Source organism: Electrophorus electricus, chromosome 14 (genome assembly GCF_013358815.1).
Source record: "Electrophorus electricus isolate fEleEle1 chromosome 14, fEleEle1.pri, whole genome shotgun sequence".
NCBI lineage: Eukaryota > Metazoa > Chordata > Actinopteri > Gymnotiformes > Gymnotidae > Electrophorus > Electrophorus electricus.
The window spans coordinates 9,768,237-9,796,000 of record NC_049548.1 but is presented as its reverse complement, the minus strand read 5'-3'; the positions used below and the strand labels follow the sequence as shown (position 1 = coordinate 9,796,000).

General features: G+C 46.3%; 1 protein-coding gene across 15 annotated transcripts in view; it reads left to right on the top strand.

Annotated features, from left to right (window-relative positions):
• The window catches only part of usp54b (ubiquitin specific peptidase 54b), a 69,834-nt gene extending 42,282 nt beyond the window's left edge, over window positions 1–27,552 (top strand). For 8 of the 15 annotated variants that reach the window (XM_035533883.1, XM_035533882.1, XM_035533881.1 and 5 more), the window contains 17 exons: window positions 870–983; window positions 1,422–1,504; window positions 11,225–11,336; window positions 12,699–12,845; window positions 13,344–13,493; window positions 13,614–13,785; window positions 13,938–14,114; window positions 14,278–14,896; window positions 15,471–15,598; window positions 15,700–15,858; window positions 16,746–16,865; window positions 19,046–19,214; window positions 21,392–22,335; window positions 22,459–22,580; window positions 23,083–23,187; window positions 24,390–24,544; window positions 24,796–27,552. In XM_035533883.1, coding sequence (XP_035389776.1) covers window positions 870–983; window positions 1,422–1,504; window positions 11,225–11,336; window positions 12,699–12,845; window positions 13,344–13,493; window positions 13,614–13,785; window positions 13,938–14,114; window positions 14,278–14,896; window positions 15,471–15,598; window positions 15,700–15,858; window positions 16,746–16,865; window positions 19,046–19,214; window positions 21,392–22,335; window positions 22,459–22,580; window positions 23,083–23,187; window positions 24,390–24,544; window positions 24,796–24,835 — 3,516 coding nt within the window. In that variant the 3' untranslated portion in view covers window positions 24,836–27,552. The remainder of the gene's footprint in view (window positions 1–869; window positions 984–1,421; window positions 1,505–11,224; window positions 11,337–12,698; window positions 12,846–13,343; window positions 13,494–13,613; window positions 13,786–13,937; window positions 14,115–14,277; window positions 14,897–15,470; window positions 15,599–15,699; window positions 15,859–16,745; window positions 16,866–19,045; window positions 19,215–21,391; window positions 22,336–22,458; window positions 22,581–23,082; window positions 23,188–24,389; window positions 24,545–24,795) is intronic. The other 7 variants (XM_035533884.1, XM_035533879.1, XM_035533888.1 and 4 more) reach the window with 6 other exon arrangements.
• Window positions 27,553–27,764: the final 212 nt, after the last annotated feature.

The following is a 27,764-nucleotide window of genomic DNA, read 5'->3' as shown; positions in this document are numbered from 1 at the left end:
CCAGGCCCTCACCACACCGCTCCTGCCTGCCGCCTCCTGCTCCCTCTCCGAGTGTGAGAGGAGAGGCCGTAACTCCTCATTTCCGCTCCTCCCACGCACACCCGTCTGCACATCTGCTCTGCTGCAGATGGGAGATCTCCTATTTTTGCAGGAGCAGGAAATGACACGCACTTTAGGTACCAATAGTGTTTATTTTTTCCAGGGCTTGTGAAGGCAAGTGCTGCTTGACTCTGTAGGCACGAGCCAGCTGCCAGGGTGCGCTGGCTAGTGTGGGTCCTGCATGTGAACCCGGCTGCTGGGCTGGGGCCAGTACGCTCAGTGCAGGTTGATACAGAGTGAATATGGTGGGCATGGCCAGTGGTCAGGCAGATGAAGGGGGAAGAGAAGGAGCAGGAGTGGGAGCTGATGTATAGTTTTCCTCTCTGCTTGCTGGTCTTTCTTTCTATCTCCTCACCTCGTTCTTTCTCTTTCTCCCCCTCTCTCCTCTCTCTCTATCTTCCTTGCTTCCTCTCCCCTCCCTTTCTTTCTGTCTCTTTCACAGGCTGTATCTCTGTTGGGAGGCAGCAGCATGATCGATTGATTTTAAATTTGTTCAGCAAGGGAATCAGAATGATTCGCATGAAATATAGATGTGTTCTTTTCCCTTGATCAGATTAACGTGAAGTGAGTGCTGACAGTGAAAAATGAATCAACAAAGCGAACCACACAACTTGCTTGACGCGATAAGATTCGAAACTCGTTCTCTCACAATGCACATCAACAAAGCCCCATTAGAAAACATCCCAAACACCCCAGACAGTTGAGTCAGACAGCATGCACACGCGTGCACACTCAGACAGAGAAGTGTCAAATGTCTGTTTTCCTTGCAGGAGAACCTCCTGATGCGTATACACTTTCACATCTCCGATGAGACTAAGGAGGACATCTGCACAGCCAAGCACTGCATCCCACACCAGAAGTTTGCCATGACACTGTTTGAACAGGTCTGTAACAGCTGTGCCTGATCTCTTGCAGTTTATTCTCTCCCATTAAACCCCACAGAACAGCGTTAGATATTTCTGCAAGACATGGTGAAACATATTTCTAAGAAATCCCAGTGTGGCTGAGTCTACAAATCCAGTCAACAGTGTAAACAGGAACAGTTTTCACAAGTTTGCAGTTGGTCTGCAATGCTAAGGTCACAAACTGTGGTCAGAGATGGCAGTTTTGTATATGACAGTACTTGCGTTCAGCGTGCATGAAGTAGAGAAACCAGGAGATCCAAAATGACCTGCTCACTCACTCTTACACACAGGAGGAAAGGAAGTTGTTCCATGCTGTTGTGCACCTATGTGCTGTGTTTTATTCAAATGAATGTTTAATGTGAGACTTACAGTGCGCATTCACTCGTGTTTCATTGCTGATTTCTCTGCTGCCCTCAGTGCGTGTGCAGTAGTTGTGGTGCCACTTCAGACCCACTGCCCTTCATCCAGATGGTACACTACATTTCCACCACATCGCTGTGGTAAGTGGGGGCCCGTGCTGTCAATCACACAAAGTCACGCATGCCTGACTCTCAGTCTGGCAGCAGGCGTCTCCAGCAGGAGGCGTGCCTCACCGCTATTGGTACTATTTGCCGGGTCTGTCAGTGCTGGGCCGCGAGAAGCTGCGTGGAGGGGGGAGCTCGTGTAGCGGGGGACATGCACCATCCTTATGGCTCCTTTGTTGGCTGAGTGGGTGTGAGGACAGGGGATGGATGACTGCGCTGGAGGTAGCAGGCCTAAGCCTGCACAGCCGCAATGGGGCTCTCTATCACAGGTTATTAGCTGTCATTGAACATGTCAGCCCGGTGAGAGCCATCGTGTAGAACGGTGTAAAGGAAGTACTCGGCGAGGAAGGCTTTTTTTTCCCTCAGCCCTACACGCCTACATACGCATTCACTCATACACTCTCACTCACTTACTCTGATTAATTTCACTCGATACTCTACCTTTTGTAGCCCCCCCACCCTCTCTCTCTCCCTCTCTCCCCTCTGACTCTCTCCCTATCTCTCAATTAAATTCAGTTTAATTCAGTTCATTGGTGCATTATTAGTATGATACATATTCACACTTAATTGCCAAAGCTTTAATGAAGAATTAAACATGGTAAATAAAAAGTAAAATAGATTTTAAATATTTTAAATCGTATATCAGGAAATAGCAGGTAGGGATTCTTATATTACCTAATAATAATAATAATAATAATAATAATTACTCCTATTACCATTATTACTTATTTATTACTGCTACTACTTCTATCACCAATACGAACACCAACAACAACAATAATAATAATAGATTAAACTGTGTTGTGTATGGTATCTGATATGGTCATTCACTGTCCCTCAGCCTGTGGCAGGAGTGAACGTACAATGCTGCCAGTGTGCTGATCTCTTTATGTCCACCAACTCATACGGCAGCATTTCCTTATCAGGACTTTTAAGCTTGGGGAATATATGACTAATTCTTTCAAAATTTAGTTCTAATCTTAGTAAATTGTGTACATTCAGTTAGGAAGTGCAGCTCTGTCTCAGTCTTATTGTCCTGGCACTGCTGGCACAGTCTCTGTTCTTTAGGTAACCATGACTGTTTATGTCTGACGGCCTCTATGGCCAGGCGTTGGTCACTGAGTCTGTACTCGGTCAGGATGGAGCTCAGTTTTGAATCAGACAGTGTGCTTAGGTAATCTGCCATGCTGTACTATCAGTTTAGGGCCAGATAACACTCCAATTTACTTTGTGATTTTGATTGAGTTTCTAAATAAGTGATATAGTTTTGTTTGAGTTGTTTTATATTAGGGGTGATTCTGATTGGGTTTGCTGTTATGTTCTGATCCTGAGCATGTGTAGTGTTGGTGTGAGTTAATGCTGAACAGTTACAGAATCAAAAAGTTTTAGCTAAATTCTGATGTGTTGTTTTATCGCATACAAAGCCCTGCATGCTTTTCTGCTCAGTTCATTCATCAGTTAAAATGTTCAGAAGAAATCATTTTGATCCCTAAATAATTATAACTGTTCGAATATTCAGTATTGTTGACACCTAATGTAAATGTGTTTTGATCCCTGACATCTGGATTCTTTCAATATGATGACAGTAGTCTTTTTTAGGTTTACTGCTGGGACCCAGGTCTGGCTGTACTGTTCCAGCAGGTTCAGGTTCTTCGGCAGATCCTGTACAGTGGGGGACAGCAGAACCAGGTCATCTGCACAGAGCACGAATTTATTCTCTGGATCATGCAGAGTGAGACCAAGAGCTGTAGACTCCTATAGTATTTTTGGCAATTCATTAATATAGATATTAAAAGGTGTTGGGTTTAGATAGCAGCCTTGTCTCACTCTACATTCCTGAGAGAGGAAATTTTCTCATTTATGGCCAGTTTTTATACCATACCTATTTCCCATGTACATTGACTTAATGAGATGTTTTATCCCCTATACTACTTTATATCATTTTGTAAAATAAACCTTGACAGATGGAATTCAAAGCCTTTGTAAAGTCTATAAAGCATGCAAATGTTTTGCGTGTATTTTGGACAACATATTTAGCAGTTAGGGTGTGTAGGATGTAAATATTACTAATGGTGTAGTAATTTGGTATAAATACAGTTTGGCTTCTATTCAAGACATTGTGCTTAGTAAATTCAGAAATCTAGAGTTTAAAATGCGACATATTAATCCCAGATTACTGTTCACACAGATGCCTTGACTCCAGATTTCAGGGAAGAAACCTACACTCAGAACCAGGTTTTAGATTATTTATAATAGCCAAATGAAATTTGAAGTTGCTATCATTTCATTCAGTAAACCATCAGACCCAAATGCTTTTTTTAAATTTTAGTTTATTAATTTTCTCCATAAGTTCCTTCTCTAAATAAAGAAGTTTAATGGGGTTTGGTTATCTTTAACAGCTAATTCTAATTTCTCCATTTTTTGATTTATATGACTTTGTTGAGGATTTGCGTTTGACTCTACTTCCTGGCAGAGAGTTTGGAAATAAGTTGTCTAAATGCCCTCATTTGATATCACCAGTTCTTCATGGTCTCTGTTTTTAAGGTTGTTTTTGTCTCTTCCCCACCTGCCGATTCAGTTGTGTATGTAGTTTGTGACAGGGAGTCAAATTCCCAGGAGCCATTGGGAGGACATGCCACATTTTCATCATCTCCTTCCCTTATCTATATCACCAGATTATTCAACTGTTTCACCTGTCTCCCATTTGCTATCAAATTACAAAGAATATTTAAACCTGGACTTTGCTTCTACTCATTGTGAAGAATTGCCAACATTCAGTGATATACTGATTGTTCTCTGTCTGTAGGCTTTGTTTTGGGGTATTTCCCTGTTGTGGGGTTTTGTTTTTTTTTTGGTCATCTGTTTTGGATTTTCCCTTTTGCTTGTCTGCCTTGTATTTTTGTATTTCTGTACTTTAGCTTTTGACTGTTTTGACTATTCTCTTGATGTTCCCTGTATACTGGGTGCTGTTCTTTCTGGTTTTTACCTTCTGAACATTTTAATTTGGCACTTGTTTGACAACACCTTTTGTTATTGCCTTAAAACACGCAGGGAAATGCCAAACATGAGTGTCTGGTTTGTTTTCACTATGTTACAGGTATGGTTGTCCCAGAAGTGGTTTGTTTTGACTTATTGATTAGTGTCAGTTGCTTGAGGGTGTGCCATGCTTTTTCATATTAATAGACAGTCTTGATCAAACCAATTGCCTTCTTTTTAGTTTGGAAAATGTGAACTTCTGCAGAAGTTCTTTTCCATTTCTGCTGATTACATTGTCATAGTTGTTTCTGTGGGGGCAAAAAGAAATATTAACTTAGAGGCTCATATGAGGCTTTGCAGCTTTAGTCTGGTGCAGATGTACTGCAGTAATTGCTTGATCTGACCCGTCTCTTGACTGGAGTGTGTTCCTCTGATGGAATCGAGCGTAACTGTATTGCTGCTGTAGGCTGCACTGCAGGGGTGGGGGTGGGGGGTGGGGAGTTGTAGGGTAACACTGTTGACTGGCTGGTTGCGGTGAGCTGAAATGTAAATCTGATTGATGGTGTCTGCTGTGCTAGTAGGGGCAGGTGATTCTCTAATGGAGTTTGTATGCAGGTGGGCTTTTAGTGGATATGCTGTCAGTTGAAGGCCTCTGCACTGTTGGATGCTCGCCTGTATAAGTTGTGATTGTGTGCACATCTCACCCCAGTGCCACAGCCTTCAGTGTTTTAGCAAACTCTTTGATCACGTGTGCACCATCATATAGGTGGTGCGGAGTGATGGTGATCATATAGGTGGTGCAGGCCGATAGGAACAAGCACTATGGTGCTCAGGGGGGTGATGTGCGGTACTAGGAGCAAGCTCTGTGGGACTGGGAGTGGGCTTTGTTGGGCTGGGATAGGGTCAGCCATGCTCAGTGTGGGCAGAGTGAGATTGCAGCTGTGCTTTAATAGCCACTATGATGGTGTCGTTTTCGTGTATATCCTGTCTGAGTCCTGACAGCTCTCGTTTCAATTCCTGTTGCAGCTCTACTAGCTCCTGTTTTGCACTGTCCCTGCACTGTGCAAGCTCCTTTCTCAGTTCTTCTCCCATCTCCAGCAGGCTGTCTGTGTCTCAGCTCCTGCACTGTCACCTTCAGTGTTTGGTCTGGCTCCGCTGGTCTCTGCGGGGTTTGGTTCTGCCCCTGCTCCTTCAGTCCTACTATGTCCATCTCTAACAGGGAGAGGCTGTCTCTGATCTTGGCTACAGTGGTGCTGAGGTGTGGGCTCAGGGTAGGGGCAGTGTGGGCTGAGGGGGCCGTGTCCTCTACCCTATGGGTGAGGGAGGGCTCTGATGCATCCTCTGCCCTGTGTGTGGGTGGGAGGGGCAAACTGTGACCCGTAGTTCTGTTACTCTCACATTGCTCTTTGAGGAAAAGGAAGACTTCATCAAACTGTTTTAGTGCTGGCTCACATCCTTGTACCATGACAATACTTTTCTGATACAAGTTGACTGTCAAAAATCTATTTTAGTAACTTCCAAAGTCCTTAAATATGTAGATCTGTTTACCCTTACAGATCCCATGCTTTGTAATGTGTTTGTGGTGTGAGCAAATGTCTGAATGCCACACATCTGTGTTTTCAGTGTTTTCCCTTTAAGTGCACTACAGTCTTTAAACACTGTGTGGATGTTCCCTCTGTGTTTTCAGCTTGTACTGCTGCCTGCTGTTCTCAGAGAGGAAACTCAAATGCTCAGGCTGCTGCTACTCTAGCCATTTCTATACACTGTAACAAATTATTAAAAAATGCCAACAGCCTAACCAATGGGGGATGGGCTTGACCAACTGTCACTTTTTCCAGGTTAGCAGCTTAGCTAACTAGCTAAAATCTTTAGCTGGTCGTTTTTTATAACTTAGCTAGCTAGCTAAAATCTTTAACTGGTATTTTTTTGTAGTTTAACTGTAGCTTTCTTCTAGAAAGACAGTATTAAATGTTGATTGACAGTGTTCACCTGTAGCAGGTGTTTCCTTACCCCAAATGTGGAGAACACAGATCTGTCTACTGAGTTAATTAATTTGATCCCACCAGCCCCCCGTTGGAATCCCTGTCTTTACACTTTTCTCCTGTTGAGGTCTTTAGTTGTCCCTGTTATTCTTCCTTTCTTTATCATTTCCTGCTCCCTTCTGGTCTGGTGTTTGTCCTTTCTACTGAGATAGCCTGGTAAATCTGCTATGCTATGCTCTGCTCTGCTATGCTGTCTTTAATATGTTGTAATATTTTAGCTGAATGTAATACTTTTAGAAATCAAATTCTGTTTAGAATTAAGATATATGATTTCAACCATTTTCTAAGGTCTATCTTTAAATTATAAAACGTAAAATATTTCATGAGCTCATCTAATTCATGACTGCTCACTGTCTTTCTCCCTCTCTCTGTCTCCATATCCCTTTCAGTCTCTCTCCCTATCTGTCTCTTCCTATCTGTCTCTCTTGCTCTTTCTTCTTCTGTTTAGCATTCCCAAGACTTTATATTATCCAATTAGTTGGTTTTATTGCACTAGGTACATCTCCACTGCCCCACTGACATGGTGACTCTGTTAGGCTCGTGTGTGTGTGTGTGTGTGTGTGTGTGTGTGTGTGTGTGTGTGTGTGTGTGTGTGTGTGTGTGTGTGTGTGTGTGTGTGTGTGTGTGTGTGTGTACACACACACAGACACTGCCTGGCCCAAGCCTTCCACAGTGTCCATCCCCAATGAGCGCAGTGGGGTTGGGGTTTGGGGATCTCAAACATTCTGCCCACTGTCAGTTAGGTGATATTGGTTAAACACTCCTATTTGTTTGCTCTTTTGTGATGATGGGCAGTGCTAGCTGTTGACCCCTCTCCTCCCACTGTATAACTGCCTCACCTGTCAAGGGTGCTGTAAAAATACAGGTAAGCCTTGAGAACTGTTTCTATGTCTGTCAGGGCCATTGTTGTGCCCTCGCTGGTGGTGACAGAGGTTAAAAGTCTCATACTAATAAAACCAGGTGATCTATTGAAACAGCTTCTAAAAGCTTTTGCTCGAGCAAGCCACATCTTTTGACCTCCATAATAGACTAGGGCTTCAGCGAAGTGTGTTCTTCTCAGTACTCCCAACCTGGCAGACCCTAGACCTGCTTGATGTCTGCTGAACTTTGAGTATGTGTGAAGGACACACACACACATTCCAGCATTCTCTCTCTCTCTCTCTCACTCACACACACACACACACACACACACACACACACACACACACTGCAGTAGATTGTGTCATTGTGTGGCAGTAAGTAATAGTACAGAGTGTTCCCTTCCTGCTGTGTGCTAGATGCCTGTTCCCCTGCTTGCTGCCTGTGGTGTTCACTCAGGACACCCAGAGTATCCACATACCCACCCACACCCACAGACCCACAACAGAAAGCAAAATCCGCACCCAAGTTTCAGTTTGGTGTTATACGACAATAATATGGTGTTATACAGCAAAATGAAAGCTGCTAAACTAATACACTGCTGCATTTTCTACAGCACATGCACCTGGGGGACTCAGAGATTACTACTTGAGCTTGCTGGTTAAAAAATTGCTTGGCCAGGCTCACACACAGTGTAAAGTCAGGCATATTTAGAAGACATTGCAAGGTGAGCAAAATCTGATGGGATCAGTTGAAATGGTCAAACTCAATAACTAAATACTAAATGATGTTGCTTTATGTTATGCCCACCACAGAGGAATGAAACAGTGGAGATTTCATCATTTACACTAGTGAGCTGTCAAATGTGTTATGGTCCTAATTTGGAGAAGTGCTGTGTGAACTGGAAAGTGACACAGCAATGGGCTGTATTATTTGTCGCTTTCTCACTGAGCTTAAATCAGTTTTAATTGCCACCATATTTTATGAAATAAAAGATACAAGCTGCTGTTTTATATCCCTGAATGGTTTCCTGAGCACCTGAAATAAGGAGGCTGTTAAAGAAAGATTATGATGTACATGCATTTGTGGAGCTGTAAGGACAACAAGATGGATCAGCCTTTTTTCTTCACTGTCAAATGATTCATAAATAAATCCTGTCTGAGCCATGTTTCTCCCTGGGAATGACCAGAGTCCCCTGATTCATTCTTTGAAGTGGGTCTATAGAGATCCCCAGAATTATCGCTAACACAGCTGGTAGGTATTTCATAGCCTTGTCCTTTACATTAGTGCTGAAATGAATAGCATGCAATATCAAATTTTAGATCTAAAAATATCAAACCTTCTGAATGCCAATCAACATTTTATTGATGGATTTGTTTATTAAGCATTTCAGCATAAGAAATATATGGATATATGTGATCAGAACATTATTGTGGTCCATTTTCTCATAGACAGTAATGCCACCAGAGTCACTGATGACTGTGGCATCAGCAGGGTTTGAACCAGTGAGCTCTTGATGATGGGCAGAACCCACTTTCACGCTGAGCTCCCGATTGGAATTTTTTTAATTGCAAAGAGAAGGTCATTGCACCCATTCATTATTAGGGTTAATTGGTATTCTTCTGTGAATGCTACTACAGTAGGTAATGTCCGTCCTGAGACGGTATGCTTTCACCCCTCTGTGTGATTTAAGCCAATGTGTATGTCTGCTTTTATCTTTGTGTGTGCAAGCAAACATTGTTAAACCTCTGGGAATCTATCTCAGCACACTTTCCCCTCTCATCAAGACATACTGACAGCTGAGGCAGTACTGGAGAGATATTTCTGAACCATAAAGATATGCTATCTCTCCGAGCATAGGGAGACATTAGCCAGTAAAGCGCTGCGATCAGAGCATCGGGCTGCGGCTCCTGTCGATTATAGAGGGAGTGCGGCTATGTTTGTCTCCAGGGATTACCAATCTACCAAGAGACAGTATCTGATTGTCTCCATGAAAACTACATTGTTACATTTGCCCCATTTATTAGATACATTTAAAGTGACTGTGTCTGATAACCCTACAGTGTTGTATGTATTTGTGGGCTGTCAGTGTTTTCAGGAAGATTTATTCTTAAATTATAAATGGTGCTGCATTCACATTTGAGGCCATGACTGTGTGGTGGTCAATAATAGTTGTAGTGCTTGTTGTATTCCCAATGTTCATTTATATACATATATTTATATATTTTTTAGATATATATTTTATACAAAAATATTCTTCTGCTTTTATCATCACATCCATCTGGATTACAAAAAAATATTTGATATTTTGTGCTGTCGTTTTATTTCAAGACTGACCCTCAAAATGAATTCAGTTAAAGTGATATTGGGTTTTATGTAAAAAGTATTCTATGACAGAAATGAATAATGCTATTTGCTTATATATTCACCACCTATGCTGTGCAAACTCCAGGTTTACTTCAGATGAATCTGAAGAAAAGTTCTGAAAACTAAGATCAAATCGCATTCTAAGAAAATTAGAGCTAACGCTTTAAACATGCACAAGATAGGAAAAGCATATGAAATAATGAATATTCCAGTAAACACTGTTGGAGTGTTGTGAGGAAATGGATGCATCATACCACCCAGGCGCTGCCTAGGCTAGGCCGTCCCTCAAAATTCAGCATCAGAGCAAGAGGTAGACTTCTGATAGAACCCACAGAGGGGCCAGCAGTCACTTTGAAAGAGCTCCAGAGTTCAGTGGCTGAGACTCGAGTGACACTGCACCAGTAATCTCTGCATACAAATGTCCTTTAAGGGAGGATGGCTAGAGAGAAGCCATTACTGGAAAAAAAAAAACGTCAAAGCCTGCCTGCAATTTGCCCGAAAGCCTCAGAATGAGCCAGCAAAACATTCTGTGGTCAGATGAGAACAAAGTGGAGACGTACAGAGCCATGGCACGAGCTTAATACTACCCATTAGCAAACACCATCCCAACAGTGAAGTAAGGAGATGGTGGTGTCACGTTGTGGAGATGCTTGTTTTTAGTGGGTACTGAGCATCATGTTAGAACTGAAGGGTGGATGGATGGTGCAAAATACAGGGAAATACTGCAAGACAACCTGCTTCGGTCATCTAAAAGGCTAGGGAGAGACTTCACCTTTCAGAAAGCACAAGGCCAAAGCAACACAGGAGTGGTTGAACTTCCAAAATGTGAATGCTCTATAAGTCAAAGTTCAGATCTAAATCCAGCTGAGAATCTGTGACACTATTTGAAAATTGCAGTCCACAAACCAACTTGAACAACCTGGAGCAAATTTGCCAGGAAGAATGGGTAACAATTACTCCTAAACAGTTCCTCTTAAACTCACCCCAAATGACTTATTGCTGGTATTGCAGTTTAAGGTGGTTCTACGCAGTATTATTTTGAAGATGTTGAATACTTATTCAAGCTGCATAAGAGAGAGAAAGGAAGGATGGATGGATGGATGGATGGATGGATGGATGGATGGATGGATGGATATTTCACACCTTGCTTCAACAACTGATGTAAGACCTCTGTCTGAAACATTCTGTTTCTCTGGAAGCCATGCATACATCAGTGCACCGTATTTCAATTTTGACTACCTTTACAAACCTTGACTACCTTTACTACAATACACACACACACACACACACACACACACACACAGACACACACACACACACACACACACACACACAGACACACACACACACACTAATAATCAGGTGCAATGGCACCCTTTGTCAGTAAAGTACATGCTAGGGTGCAAATGATTCCTGGTGCTTGAGGACCTGTTTGTGTGTGTGCCTCCCTCTGCTGCAGTAACCAGGCCGTGCGCATGCTGGAGTGCAGGGAGAAGCCTACACCGGACATGTTTGGGGAGCTGCTCCGCAATGCCAGCACCATGGGAGACCTGCGCAACTGCCCAGTGAGCATGCACGCACATGCACACGCACTCCATCAAACACCCATTCATGCCCATCCACGCGCATACACTCCAACACACCCCCATACATACCCCTACACCTCCATATACACACATACACTCCAGCATATGCCCATACACACGCATACATTCCAACACACACCCAAACATATACATACACTCCAACACATGCCCATCCACTCCCATACATGCCCTCACGCTCCAACACATATATTATGAATCATTTTTTACCCATATTATACTTCACTGGGGAAAAGCAGGGTCTGTTTTTGCTGGTGTCCAGTCTTTGGCTTTGGAAAACAACAATACTGCAAACCTCTCCTCTTCATACATACTGTATGTCTGCACTGCGCTCCACTTCCCTGCTCATTTCATATAGATGCAGCATGAAATAAAATAGCCTGTCTCTGTGGTCCACAATATTTCCACCACTTGAGCAGTTGACACACACTATGGGATTCGCTATAGATCAGTCTTTCAGGTTAATTGTGCTTTCAGTGATGATTCCTCACATAAATGCTTGACTCGATATCCTGAATTGATCCTCTAAACTGCCTGAACTGAAGGCAGCGTAAGGGGAATTCTGACGTTCTGTACGGCTGCAGTTGCAGTGGGGAGCTCAGCCTAGGCTCCAGGCTGAAGCCTGTGGGTTCTTGGCACTCTGCATGACAGGCTCAGCAACTTGGACTGTCAGCTAATGGAATACTGGGTGTTTCTCTCAGTGCTACAGCTTATTAGGCAGTCACTGGCTGTTCTGTGTGTGTGAGAAGCAAGAGAGATGGGAGAGAAAGAGTGAAAGGGGGAGAGAGAGAGTGAGAGATGGGAGAGGGGGGTGATGCTCTGTGGCTGAGTTCTGAGGACTGCACTCTTTGTCTAATCCCTTCCGGCCCAGGTCTGGTGCCAGCCCAGTGCCATCCTGCTGGCCTTCTCTCTCTCCACTGCACAAAAGCAGTGCTGGGGTGGGAAGAGGTCAGGTTGGCAGCAGCACCGCTCGCAGGGTTTTCTCCTCCTGTTTCCGCATTGTCAGTGCCAAGCCGCACGGCAGTGGGCGATGACTCAAAAAAAGCTGCTAGAACATTGGGTGCTGAACATAAGGCCTCGCTGGACCATTCCGCCACTCTTAAAGACTCCCTTTCTCCCGTTCTCTCTCCGTCTCTTGTTCATTCAAGCACACACTCTCACACACTTATACACACTCGCACACAAACTCAGACTGAGCTGACGTATGTGTTCTCTCTGTGTCTTTTTCTTGTGTACACACACACACACACACACACACACACACACATACATGTGCGCACACACACTCACAGAGAGGCGCCTCTGTCTGTCTGTATTTGGCAGAGTAACTGCGGTGAGATGTTGCGCATTCGCCGGGTCCTGATGAACTCTCCTGAGATCATCAGCATTGGCCTGGTGTGGGATTCGGACCACTCGGATCTTGCCGAAGACGTCATCCACAGCCTGGGCACCTGCCTGCGTCTGGGGGATGTAAGACCCCCCCCCACACACACACACACACACACACACACTCCTCTCTTCTCCCTGATTATGTTCGCCCCATAACCATAGAACTGTACAAGCCTTATTTCACCTTGCACATATGTAAACCCCATGTATTCTTTCCTGCAGTAGGCATTCCCACTGCAGAGGTGAATTCTGCATTTGGAGCAGATTTCATAAATGATCTGAAAGGCAGGAGCAAGTTTCATGTATGTTCTGACCTTGCTTACAAGATTAAATTGTAAACATGTAGCTTCACTCCAGTGATTAATATGGATATATAGCTGAGTTAAATGTATTCATTAAAGTGTCACTGTGATTGTGTAACTCAGGGCACCCCCCCCTCCATAAAGATAAGTCAGTTTGCCCTTCCCCCATGATTTAGTCATTGAGGATAGGGTGGGCGGCTCCGTACATCTGAATGGTGAGCTGTCCACTTGCATCATAGACTTCAAAGCAGATCCTCTCTCACTTGTCCCACCCCAGCTGTTCTACAGAGTGACAGATGACCGGGCCAAGCAATCAGAGCTCTACCTGGTGGGCATGGTGTGTTACTACGGCAAGCACTACTCCACCTTCTTCTTCCAGACCAAGATACGCAAGTGGATGTACTTTGATGACGCACATGTGAAAGAGGTAATGGCAGGGAGTGCAGGTTAAAGAGTGTTCACTTATAGTATTTATATTTCTGCTCTCTAAAGATGATTGGTGTGTGTGTGTGTGTGTATTTGGTGGGTGGGTGCTGGACTCTGTTAGATTGGGCCCAAGTGGAAGGACGTCGTGTCACGCTGTATAAAGGGCCACTACCAGCCGCTGCTGTTGCTGTACGCTGACCCCAGAGGGACGCCTGTGGCATCGCAGGATGTGCCCGCAACTCAGCTAGACCTGCACCACTGCAGCAGAGCTGGTTATGACAGTGAAGACTCTGGTATGAGAGAGAGAGCGAGAGAGAGAGAGAGAGAGGGAAACAAGGGGAGAAAGGAGGAGAAAGAGGAATTGAGACCAGGAAAAAAAAAAAGCTTGCTGTCTCAATGTCATTGTGTCCATGACTGAATGTCCTTGTCATTATTTTGTCTTCAGGGAGGGAGCCATCTATCTCCAGTGACACACGCACAGACTCTTCCACAGACAGTTACAGTTATAAGCACTCACGCTCACACCATGACTCCATGGCTTCCCACTTCTCATCCGAGTCTCAGGGAACCGTGGTGTGCAACCAGGACAGCAGTGGCTCTCAGAACAGCGTGGACTCTGCAGGTATGGCTAGGAGACGTGTACATGGTGCACACACATGCACACAGATGCACACAAATGCACACATCCACACACACGCACACAAAAAGGACTGTGTATGAATCTTTGCCATACTGTTGGGAAATCCACAATTCCGCTCTTAATATGTTGGTGTCCTGTGTCTTAGGTGAGGTCCTGAAAGAGCAGCCCCCCGCTCTATCCACTCCACGGCCCCCCTCCACAGGCCGTTCACAGGATTATAAGGAGGTGGGCATAGTGACCCACCGCCGGCCCCTCTCCTCCTCCTCTAGCTCTGGCGTGGGGGGCTCCGAAGTGGGCGCGTGTGCCAGGGACTGGGAGGATGAGAGCACCAGCAGTGAATCCAAGTCCAGCTCCAGCGGGGGGCGCTACCGGCCATCCTGGAAACCTAGACGAGAAATCCTAAACATCGACAGCATCTTCAGCCAGGAGAGGCCCGGGCAACGGGACGGCTACGCTTCGCTGGGCGCGTCCCCGTTGCCCAAGGATAGCATGCCCCTGGGGGCCAAAGAGACTGTCACGGAGGCAGGAACTGAGACCCCAGGGGCTTCCGTGGTGCAGGCAGGAAATGTGATGGATGGGGCAGGGGGCATGTATAACCCGCTGGCCAGGCGTCTTTCAGCTCCGCCCCCTCTGAGAGGAGCAGAGCAGCAACCAAGGCTGATCCAGCGGATGGAGAGTGGATATGAGAGCAGTGAGAGGAACAGTAACAGCCCTGTCAGCATGGACATGCTTCTCAGTGAAAACCCCAGCACCACTGTCCCCAGGTACCGCAGAGCTGCCCTTTACGCTAAACTCGAAGCTCTCTACTTATTGAACCTAACCACTACATATTAAGAGAATAAAGAAAGCCGCCGTATGGAGCGGCCTCCTGTGCATGGCATTGGGGGTGATTATGCAGAATTCAGAGCATTTTGCAGAAATTCAGGTTCCTATTCCTACTTCCAATGAGGTGCTGTTTAAGCACTGTAATTCACATTCCTAATCTTCATGAATAAATGGAAAAGTTCATAGATAATTATCACAGATTCTGGATCTGGATGCATTTCACAACTCTAAGCTGCTAGGATCTCTCTCTTCTGGCATCTAATCTGAAGTGTCAAAATTACAAAGACCTATTTATATTGCACTTTTTATTTTAAGTGTAAAATATTAAAGTGCTTAAAGAGAAGAGATTAAACAAACTTGAAAATGAGGTATTTACTGCTATACAGTGTTCTGATCATGATTTCATGAGATTCAAACATGAAATGAACTCAGAACTGCAGAAGGGTGCAGTCAGGCATTCCCATGCACTGCCAATGTCATCGTGCGGTGCTTCCTGTGTATTCTCACCCTCAGGGAGGCCAGCAGTAAGAAGCCCCTGACTTCGGGGCCATCCTGGCGCACGGTGCCCAAATCCAAGAGCACCAGTGCCATGCTCCAAGACGTGGGGTCCCCTGCATGGCAACACTGTACCGCCGGCCCGAGTGAGCACAGTTGTAGGCAGCACACACTTCTGCTACCAGCCCACAGATCTGGAACATGCATTTATTTGTGTGTGTGTGTGTGTGTGTGTGTGTGTCCCCAGGAGAGGGCCGCAGTGAACTGGACGAGCTGCAGGAGGAGGTGGCACGCAGGGCCAGGCAGCAGGAGCTGCAGAGGAGGAAGGAGAAGGAGAGGGAGGTGGCCATGGGCTTCAACCCCAGACCCAGCAAGTTCATGGACCTGGACGAGCTTCAGCACCAGGGTAAATACCACACAGCAGGGACATGAGGGAGAGGCCGGGGCTGGTAAAGAGTCATCCGGTCAGACTGACGAGTCAGGCCTGGGCCCAAGATTCAGTGGGATTTGGAATGGAGCAGAAATGGGGACAGCTGGGAGAGATAAAGTGTGGTTGAATGTGTCCACAGCGTTTGTATGCTAGCGCGCGTGTGTTTGCTCTTGATGTTTTTCCCTTTCCCTCTGTGGCGTTATAGTAACTGGGTTAGGCTGTCTTTAGCGCTCTCAGGAGGTACAGTGCAGAGAGAGAGAGAGAGAGAGGGGGAGAGAGAGAGAGAGAGAGAGAGAGAGAGAGAGAGAGAGAGAGAGAGAGAGAGAGAGAGAGAGAGAGAAGCACAGGGAGAGATTACCTCCTGCACACCTGAATAGACTCATGTTCCAGAATCAACCCAAACATGATGTGTCATTGATTACTGATGTAACACTTGAGCTTGCCCAAATGCTCTTCTGTGTCCTCTGCATGTGTGCCCCGTAGGCCCGATTTAATCCAAAACACAACCACATCATCAGAAGCAATTCTATAAATACAACAGTAGGATGGTTCTCAGTAGAGTTGCCCTACAAATATGAGTATCACCGTGTCAGACACATGCATCTTCAAACACATCTACAAACTTACACACAAATCAGTGTTTTTCTCAGCAGGAGTGCATGCAGTCTTGAGTGCTTGAGTGCATCTGTATTGGCGATAACCTTTGCATACGCCCGTGTTCGTGTCCGCATAAGTCATAGTGCTCATCCTGGTGAGGTTTATGTGTGTACTGGGAGCATGCCAGCCTGCCATGGGCATTGAGTGTGTGTACGTAAGTGTATGTGTGTGTTTTCAGTGGCCTGGCCTCGCTGTGTTAATTGCAGGCAAGGGGGGCAGTTTTGAGCGCTGTCTGGCTGAGGCAGACGCTCTGTTAGAGCAGTCTTGGCGCCTGGAGCAGGTGGGGGACCCGGCCGCCGCCCTGGCGCTCTCCTGCCATGCTGTGTGTAAGTAATGCTGGTTCCACCCCAGCCCCCTGCCCACCCCCTGGGCCTGGTGCAGGCTCCACCCACCACTCCACCCCCCCAGCCATCCACACTTCCACCCCTACCCGACCCAGAGCTGTCTGCTTGCGCTTGTCTGGGAGCTTCTGTGTAACCCATCCTGGTCCTCTATGTGTCTGTGATGTCCTTGTGTGCTCGTTTTCCACCCGAGTGTGCTGCATGCTCTGTCCGCGCTGGGCAGGCTTACCCGCGTGTCTTCAGCCGGCTCAGCCGCGGTGAAATCGTGCTGCCGCAAGTAGCAAGCCGGGTCAATGGGGAGAGACGGACAGGAAGCAGCAGACAGACAGAAGCTGCTTTATGCGCCAGTGGTTTTTAGACCATCTTCGGTGTCTCTCCACTGTGGATGAAAATTGGACTGGCCCCTTCACTTTGGAAGTGCTACCCATCAATGTCTAGAATCAAAATCTGTCTCTATTTCATGTCAGGATTTTCAGACACCTAAATCCCGGCTGATGCAGCTGGATGGTAGTTACCATGGGAGGACAGGGCTCCTGTCTGGAGTAGCTAAGGAGTGGAGGGACGGCTGAGGGTTTCCTAAAGCTGTATGTGATGTCCACATTAACATGGCCACATGTCTTTATCAGGAATGGCCATTTTTGATCCTGGTTCCAAGGTTTTGCCCAAAGCACAAGCATCCTGGCTTGAATGATTAATGAGGTAAGGACAATTTCAGCCAGGCAAAACTCTCTACCAAGCTATTTATACCAAGCCCCTCTCACAAACTGCTATCCAGGTCAGCAAACCCTCCATGTCTCTCCCTTTTCTGCCCTGCACTGTGCGTGTATGACTGTGAGTTTGTATGTGTGTGCATGTATGGATGTCTGTGGGTGTGGTTGAGGGTTTGTGTGTGTGTGTGTGTGTGTGTGTGTGTGTGTGTGTGTGTGTGTGTGTGTGTGTGTGTGTGTGTGTGTGTGTGTGCGCGTGTGTGTGTGGACGGAGTTAGGGTAGGGGGGCATGTTTGTAATAGAGGGAAAGAAAAAGCTAGGTTCTGTAAATAATTCTTCTCTAAGACGAATCAGTCTAGTGTTAGACCAGTCCGACACTTATCAGTCCAAAGCATCGTGGAGGTTCACCCACATACTTTGAAGCACCTAAACACTGCGACACTGTCTCAGAAGTCATGATTTCACTGTGGTGGAAAACGGTATCTGCTTCTCTTGCATAGATGGCCCAGATTAATCTGACCGCTGCTGTGACCTTGTAATCCATCATTGATGTTCTCTCTGTACTCTTTTCTCCATTTCTCTCTTTTTCTCTCGTTCTTGTCCTCTCTGTTGTGTTTGTATGCATGTGTTTGTATGATGTACCTGTGCTCCTGTTTTCTATGTGTATGTGCGTGCGTGTGTGTGTGTGGTGATCTGGCCCTTCACCTTCTCCACCCCCTACCTTCTCAGTTAGAGCATCAGCAGCAGCTATATTGAACCATAGAGCAGCTGGTGTTGACAGCCTTAAATGTTCTGAAAATAGCACATTTATGAAAAGCAGAATTAAAGATATATCAGCCTTAAATGAAACATGTTTCAGGGAACCATGGCAACACTTAACCTCCTGTGTAGTTTTCCAAGGGCTGCAGACAGGAGAGCAACCATATCTGCCTTTTCCTAATGAAGCTGCTGACGTAAGCAGCAAGCAGATTCCACTCCATTCAAAGTGAATGGGATCTTTATTAACTCTCCTGTCAGATGCCAAAATAGCCTTGTGCTTTTCTATACTGTTATCTTGTTAAATCGTACTTAGCATATCACTCATATAGAATAGATACATTCAGTAAACAAAACACTGCACAGTCTTACACAAGAGTTTTTGTTTTTTTTATGGGGGTTTGCCAAAGTAAGGGCTTATGTGTTTACCTCTAGTGGGTCCATTTCTGCTTAACACTTATGGATGGTGTGTGAAAACAGTGTGCAAAGATTTACCTATTGAACCCAGCCTAGAGCACGTCGTCCAGGTGGAAGGTGGGATTCCCTCCTTCACCCCCTCACCTTCCTTTTAAAATTCACTACTGTCGTTTCTATAACAAAGAAGTGTTCTGCATGCGGGCCCCTCATAACTCGGCTCTTTCTTTTCTTTTCTGCATTTTCTCTCCTTTTCCTTTCCTTTCTTGTCGTTTTTCTGCATTGTAGCTAAACTAAGATTTTCCATGCATGAGGGCAGTGCTAACACTCATAGCAGGACTATGGCTGCTGACGCCAAGCTGCAAAAATGCATGAGGAGAGCTCGGGGCCTTCAGCAGCGCATGCAGCAACAGCAAGAGCAGCCGCAGGAGCCCAGCCGCCCACAGGGGCCTTCCAGGTACCACCACTGTCTCCCCGTGTGTCCAGCTTACTGCCTGTCCAGAAATACGCAGCCAGCTGCCCTCTTGTATGTCACTGTTAATCTGAGAAAGAGATTAGCAATGGTAAATAGTAATGACTTAGTGTACAGAGAGAGGTGTGTTGTATTGCTGTGTTTGCTTGTCCTTTAAACTGTGTGCTGTCATTGTTCTATTTTGTTTTGCTGTATGCGTCTGTGCTAACTGTGCTAAGTCCTGTTTAGACATTGACACAATGGAACACTTGCAACTTGCATAAAGCACTGAGAGAAAAATGGATCTCTCTGTCCATGCCACGAGTTTGCTTCTTCATCTCATTTGTGACTGTAAGATGCTGCCTGAGGGAATATAAGAAAGGTAAAGATTTCCGATTAAGGCTTACACTGGGAGCAGAGGTCCTGCACTCACTAGCGCAATGGAGCTCCATGACAGCACATCACAGTTGCTACGGGTATGGCTCAGGACTTCGGTAAGGCTCGGGATTTCAGTCAGGCTAAGGACTTTGATATGGTTCGGGACTTCACTAAGGATCAGGATTTTTGTACTGGACCTGTACGTTGGGATGGCTTATGACTTCAGTAAAGCTGAGGACGTCAGCATGGCTCAGAACTTCTTAAGGAAGCCACGGTGCCCCAGTCAGGTGGAGTGACAGTCCTGGAGGTGTGGGAGTGTAGGCAATGGGGAACACCGCAGTCCGCTCAATGGATTGCTGTTATTTTGCCCCTCACTTTTCCCCTCCCTCATTCCTCACAATCGATTAGCCGCGCTGATGTGATGTATGGCCCGACCTGTCCTAAGCCCCCTGGGTAATTACCTAACGTGCTGCTTGAGGAGTATTTACAGGGAGTCAGCACGCTAGCACATTCATCAGCAGTGTTTACCCTTGTGCTTCCCCAAAGTGCCCCAATCAACTCTGCAGCACATGGGCAGCAGGAGCCATCCTTACCCTGCGTCAGCTCACGCCTACAGCCCTGTCCACCCTCCCCCTTTCAGAAGGACAGCCACCATGCACGCACGCACGCACACACACACACACACACACACACACACACACCACTCTTACTCTGTGCTATAACTGTATTTCTCTCAGATTCTGAAAGAAAATTTTATTATTGGGCCTGTGCTTGTCTTTGCTATCTTAACACACGTGTTGCCCTGCAGGGATTAGATGTGCGGACAGATAACAAATTCACAAGGTGCAGTGATCCTTACGAGCAGGTTCAGTGATGAAGATGGAAGGGTGTGTGCTTGGATGCGCTGTTCTACTGAGACCTTTCACCTGAGTTTCGTATTAGATAAAGACATGTGAGTCTGTGTTGCTGGCCATTCCTAGGGGCCCAGGGAGGCAGGACAGGTTCGATGGCGTATGGAGGAATGTCTGGATCCCCCATTTTAGGGCAGAATTTAGAGAGTGGGTGTAGCATCCTAGAGCAAACCTGCTCCCATGTGGCGTAGACCCTTTGGGCATATTTATTGCTATCGTAGGTCTTCCGGTTTATGCAGTGGGTATGAAAACGATGTCAAGGCCATTCTGTGCGTCAGCTATTGGAAGCCTGTGGGCTTAACTGTATGTGTGCATGTGGGTTTGGGTGTGCGTCCCTGTGTGTCTGTGTGTTGTATGAAAAGTGGTGCATAACCAGAGGTGAAACTCGTGACTTGGGTCTCCTTGAGCTAGATCTCTTGACATAATGCCTCTTAAAGTGCTCATTTGAGCGTCATAAATCTTATTACTAACTGAGTATGTGAAAATAAGTTGTTCAGTGAAGCTCAAATTAAGGGAATGTTTTATAAAACTGAACTCTATGTTTGGTTAGAACAAATAAAAGCTACACTATATGAGACAATTTACTCTTTTTTAATATTATTTTTTAAAAAACAGAAATTCCAGTTTTTAGAATAAAGAACTTATTGTTGACTGACCTTGCAGTCTCAGGTGAAGTAATGGCACTAGAGCTTTCTAAAACATTCCTCCAGTCTGAACATGTTTGTGCTTGCTTTTCTGATTTTATTGCACATAAATGTGAGTGCTTGGAGTCTTACAGAATGTAGCTTTACTGTGTACCATACATTGATGTCACTGATATTTTGATTATTTCCTTTTGAGGTGATATCATTCCCTGCGAGTTTGACCACACCCATATGCTTTTCCTCTGTACAGTGAACAGTCTGGCTCGGTCCAAATACTGCTGACAGAAGAGGTCTGGGAAGGCAGTCAGGATGCTGCCCTTGGCCCGCCGCCACCTGCCCAGATGAAGCCACACTCCTCTAACATGCTCTCTGCTTTGAACTGCCCACCACTCAGTGGTCCCCACCCCTCTCCACCTCAGCCACACCCACAAAAGCCCACTCAAGGCAGCGATTGGTCATCACAGAAAGAGGAGGAATGGGGGGCCAGCAGACTGTCCGATGTCCTGCAAGCATCAGGGGTGCGGAACAAGCCCATCCGTAAGCACCTGGCCATCTCCCTGCCCTCTCTGCCCATGGACTTCTGGGGCCCGGTGGGTGAGACCACAGAGCTGACCCAGCACCAGCAGCTTCCAGCTCAGCATTTGCCCTCTCCCTCCGCAGGCCCTCCACCGTGGAAAGGCACCTCTGATAGACCCAATTGGAGCCCCCATCCAAGTGTCCCTACCAGCCCCCTACCTGCATCCGCCCAGCATGAGGAGAGCCCCCATCCAAGAGCCCCCATATGGCAATCCGTGCACGACTCTCCCCTACCTCGCTCGCCTGTCCTATCTGGCTCCAGCCCCAGACAGGCCCCACCTGCCACAGCCCGTCACTGGTCTTCCTGGAGCCTGGACCGCCCCAATGCTGTGGTCACTCCCCACGAGACACCTCCAGACCAGAGTCACTTCGTCAGGCCTGCAGCCTCCCCCCGCTCTCCCGGATGGTACGGACCTCCACGTAGTCCAGTGAGCAGGAACAAGAGCGCCACCAGGTATTCCTACTCTCAGCGAGAGGCAAAGGTGGAGCCAGAGCCCGTGGAGTCTGAGGACCAGGAGCTCTCTGAGCTGGACTCGCTGTACCAGGCCAGTCTGCAGGCAGGCCCCAGCGTTGGCCGAGCCCTGCACGCAGCTAGCTCCCCAGCCTCGGCAAAGCCAGGTATACTGACCATATGTTCCTCCACCTTTCATACCATTCTTGTACCATGCTTGGAATCTATTACTAGTAGGAACAGCGCATGGAGGGATTACGGGTGGATTATAATCTGCTTGCCTTGCACAGTTCCAGCTGCTGCAAGGAAGCTGCTGTCCGGGGTGGGGCGCTCTCGGACACCCACAGCTGAGCTGGAGAGGACTGCATTCGGACCAGCAGGCTGCCACAGCCCCACTGGGCAGCTCAGCATGGTGACGCACCCCCCCCCCCCCATCACCCCATGTCTGCACGCTGCTTCAAATTACCAGTGGCTGTGACGCGTTTGGGTTTAGCTAGTAGCTCTGGCTGGTAGACATTTCTAGGAATGATTGTTTGGGATTGTGTTTACTTGTAGTGTCTATCATGTTTGTCTGTGTGGAACATGCTCTGATGTGAAACTGGCAGTGTTTCTTACCTGAGCCGCTTCTGTGTCTGTCTGCCAGTGGAAACCTCCAGGTTTTTGCAGCTCTTTGCTGTGGCCTTTTTCGATTTCTTTCCTTTGTGTCCATGTGTTCATTTGTCTTTTTGTTTCCCATCTGACTGTTTTGCCTTGTCTGTGACATGTGCAGTAATGTGCAGTAATCCAGTAATTAGCAGTAGTAGTGTGCGTTAATGTAAGATCAGTGTACTGTGCGGTGTTTGTGTATGTTCACTTAGTAGTGTGTGTGTGTGTGTTTGTGTGTGTGTGTGTGTGTGTGTGTGTTGCTGGATCAGGGGCTGCAGGAACAATATGGTGACCACATGCACCGCGTCGCACGCAGCCTGAGCGGGACCGTCATAGGACGACGACAAGACCACCTTGCTGTCTCCCGCAGCTTTGTAAGTACTCCACTCTCTCTCTCTCTCTCTCTCTCTCACACACACACACACACACACACACACACATACAAACACTAAAATATATGCACATATGCTGCTTGCCTCTCATATGAAACTCCCCACCTCTAATTGGAGAAGCGCAGCCTGTTCATTACTGTTCAGTACTGCAGCTCTGACACCTGGATGACCTGTAGCTCCTTTATGGTCCAGCTGAAGAATTAAAATGGGCTTGATGGTTAGGAGTTAGCTGAGGTATCAGGAAAGGGTCATGTGTGTCCCAATAATCTGCATGAGACTGAGCATTACCAGGCAGCGTCTCCTGTTTTTGCCTGATACTTGTGTGCAGCCTGTTCCCTGTCAATCACTGCAGAGCTTGCTTTATTACACACAAACTCACACACCTGCAGTGAGCATACCAGCTAATCAGACATGCAGTGCTTTTCAAAGGACAGATGTGTAGTACTTAACCAGTGACAAATCAACCATGATTTGGCCCAACAAAACACAGTTACTGATACACAGTTACAAACATGCCTTCTGACACACACACACACACACACACACACAAACACACACACACACAAGATGCAATATTGTACTCACTTTCTGATCAGTACAATGTAGTTAGAACATTATTAGATTAGAAAATTCATAGATGCAAATTTTTATTTTCAAAAACACTTTTAATGTATTTAATACCCCCTGGTAACTGCTGTGATAACTGATAGATTAAACTATCTGTAACCATGACAGTGTTTGGTGTGACACTTCCATGTGTCGCTTAGATTTGAATATGGTGATATATTTTCTCCAGCAGTGCCTGTCTCACTCTCAGCAGTGTGCAAACAACACTGACTAGAGCTCAGTACGTCCTGGGCCTAATCAGCTGACAGCATGGCCTTTCACCCACTGTTACTTCCACACGCAAAGTCTCAAGTGCGCACACACTTTGCTGATACCTGCTGCGGGTCACTGTCTGAGTCACACTGCCATCCAGTGTCTGCGTGCTCTAACTGTCTCTCGGACAGAGCCTCAGCTCTTCCAAAGCCTTCCTGTCATAGTAAGGGTGAGCCCGTTTCATGCGTCAGTTGCAACTGCCCTTCTCTCCCTCTCTTCCCACCCATCCAGACTCTCTTTCTCTCTCTTTGTTGTGTGTGTGTGTGTGTGTGTGTGTGTGTGTGTGTGTGAGAGAGGGTCACCAGGGTCCCATCATGTCACACTTTCCACCACATGTCTTGCTCACATGCTCCTCTTATGTGTCCATCGCGTCATCCTGCCCTCCATCCCCATCCTGTCCAGGCCTGTGCTTCTCTACCACCCCTTCCCCAGCAGCCTGGGCCTTGGGTGGATGCCCCAGGTAATGCTGTCCCCAGCCCTCCATCAGCCCCAGCACCCGTGGAGGCCCATTCTCACACACTCTTACTGCTCGCCACTTTCTAATACCATTGCTTTGGGGGTCAACATGTTTCTGCTAAGCAGTGTCTACTCTACAGTGTGCTATGTTTTCTTCTTGCCTGTGTGTATTCTACTGCAGGAAGAGTTTTGGACTGGCTTTGGGATTGGTTCACATCCTGTCCTTCACACTCGATTCTTCCTCTCCCCTTACAGGACGTGTCCAGAGGGTCGCCGAGCTTCTGGTTGTGTTTGACCGGGGTCAAGCTTCCTCCAGTGGGCAGTGCTGCCGTCCAGCACTAAACAGCAGGCCTCCCTGGCCTGCAGCCTCCTGGGGCTCCTGGCCTCCCCAGCACTGGGACGGTCCCCCAGACTGTCAACACACATGGGACAAACTCAGTCCCCACAGCCCTGCAGATTCACCCCACACACATCTGTATGATAATTGCAATCTCCTCCCAGTGCCCAGTGTGCTTTCCCTGCTATGCTAACAGCTATGCTAACGCCCAGGTCCACTAGCAGCTGTGTATGAATGGATCCAAAACTAGCCCGCCAGAGCTATTGCTCCATCTCCGTTTCCCAGGCCAACGTGATGGGGCTCCTGTCACCTCGGTCACTCATGTCATGTGTTGCCTCCTGTGTCTTCTTGTCCAGAGTGCGGCCTCTTTGACGCTTTACCTGGCCATGTGTAATTGATCTGGGATGGCCTTCCTTAGGCCTTTTCTCCTTGCTTCTGTTCTGCACAGTGGGGGAGTTACACTGCATTCCTCTCCTGACTAGGGCTGGCTGCTCTGCCCACAGCACGGTGAATGGAGGGGCAGAGCCGAACTCCTTCACGTGGCAGCGTGGTGATGGGTCAGCGGGATGGAGCCGGCAGGTGTGTGTGTGTGTGTGTGTGTGTGTGTGTGTGTGTGTGTGTGTGTGTGTGTGTGTGTGTGCGCGTGTGTGCATGCAACTAGCAGAGGTCAGGCTAGCAGCACGCTGAGGTACAGGAACGGCTCTGAGCCTCATCTCTCCCGCAGTGAACCATCCTACCCCGAGCACTTAACATAATTAAACGCACTGTGTGGAGCTGCAAAGCTAGCGAGAGCCAGCAACATCCATGCTAACTTTTTAATATCAGCGAGTTCCATTTAGCCTCTGCACAGCCATTGTGATTAACGGGAGTGTGCGCACGTGCGTGCGTGCGTGCGTGCGTGCGTGTGTGCGTGCGTGCGTGTGTGTGTGTGTGTGTAATGGGGGTGAGAGCAAGCTGTTAGTCCAAGCTGTTAGTCCAGTCCCTGCCCTAAAAAGCTAAACCTGAAAAAAGCCAATAGCATCTCCCCAGGCTGCTTAGTTCTCTGAAACCTTCAAAGGTCCAGAATATTTCTCTCTCCCCTCTTCTCCTACTCTGACATTTTAGAAAGAAATAACTTATTTTTTGTAGGGTGGTGGGTAAGTAGTGTAGAGCTTGTACTGCTTTATTGACTAAGTACTCATCTACCCTGCAAAAAGAGAACAGTAGTGGAAGCTGCGCTTTTTTGTAAGTCTCTTGGCTCTGGTGCTTGGCCAGAGCAGGCATGTGTATGTGCAGTCGTGGAGAGGGGCAGAGCCAACTCCTCCTCCTCCTCCTTCTCTTCTCGTATGGGCATTCCCTGTAGCACACACCTGTTTTATGTCTAGTGTTACAGGCAAAGACTGCTTTACTCATTTTGACGGAATATAAACCAATAAATGAATTTATTGTAAAAATATGAAACCTATGAATACTTATGAAATATAAAGAGGAATGGAGAAACTCTACGTTATGACATTATGGAATGTTAAAAAATTTTAGTGGTTATAATTATTATCTGCATTAAGACGAGTATAGTACACTTCAGAAGTGTAAAGCTGGAGTCAAACTGCTATTTTAATTGTATTGACAGTTCTCCCATTTGTACAGGGAGATATGCCAAGTTAAGCTTTCTTTTTATTTCTTTTGTAACCTGCAATGACACTGATAACATACCTATGAGGCTGATATGACACTGATAACATAGCTATGAGGCTGATATGAGCATTTGGAAGGCAGTGGAGGGTAGTCAGCACCTCTGATGTAAACAAGGGACACAGTCATTCCATGTAGTTTTATGTCTCTTTGGAACCTTCCTTTGAAAACAAAAATGTTCAATTCTAAATCAAACTACTTAAAAATTGTTTGGCCCTGATAGTTATGGTGATTTTAAATATTTAACAGGTTTCTCAGTGTTTCAGCAGTTTATGAACATTTTGCACAAAACTTAGAGACTTGAGAAAGGACTAGTTTCTGTTATAACCATATTGTCATATAACTAATGACTGAAATATCCTAGCATAGTTCGACCAATGGTCTACAGGACTTTGAGATCACTGTATAGTTTGATTATTGCAGTATGTAACCCATTGTCTTAATCATATTATATCATGATATCCATTATTTTTGCATTAAAGCTAAGAGATTAGTCCTAAATTGTAAATCTTTTTTTCCCATTTCATTCAGGCTTTACTTAATGTTGTATCAACCAAAGATTGGCACTAACACAAAGATAACCCATAGCCCATCACTGTTTCTTATTCATCTCTTTGTCATGGATGTTTGAGAATGTAGCAGTGGTGTTGCCTGAGTATGCTATGCAACAAAAACGCACTCTCCTCGAGAACAACCAGCAAAGAGACAGACTGGGACAGGCCCAAGGGGAAGTCCTCCCTCTACCCCACTTTCCTTTTAACTGAGGAAAAAAATGATTTCCTGCTGAATTGTGGAATATGTACATATTAATGTCTGTACAAATAACAACCTTTGAATGCTAGCTGTAGCCAGAGAGAGATAGAGTGATGGATTTCTCAAAGACGAAGACAGCATTTTTGGTGGTTTTCCTGTTGGGGACTCATTTGTAAATGCTTGGGGCTGAGGGAACTTGTATTTTTGCAATAAAGTTATTACCGATGCACTCCTGCAGGGGCGCTGCACAACCGCCTATGGGCTGTGTCTGTGTGTGCTGTTCTCAAAGCTACAGTATTATCATCATTAGTACCTTGCCCCAGCACATCTGTCTAAAAGAGCAGCACTCATAAGATGCACATTAATACAGCAACGGCAAATTTAAGTTCTTGGTATTTAGGCATCTTATTTTAGATTATAAGGCTGTACTGCTATATTAATAAACCTTGTGGGTCAGACGGAT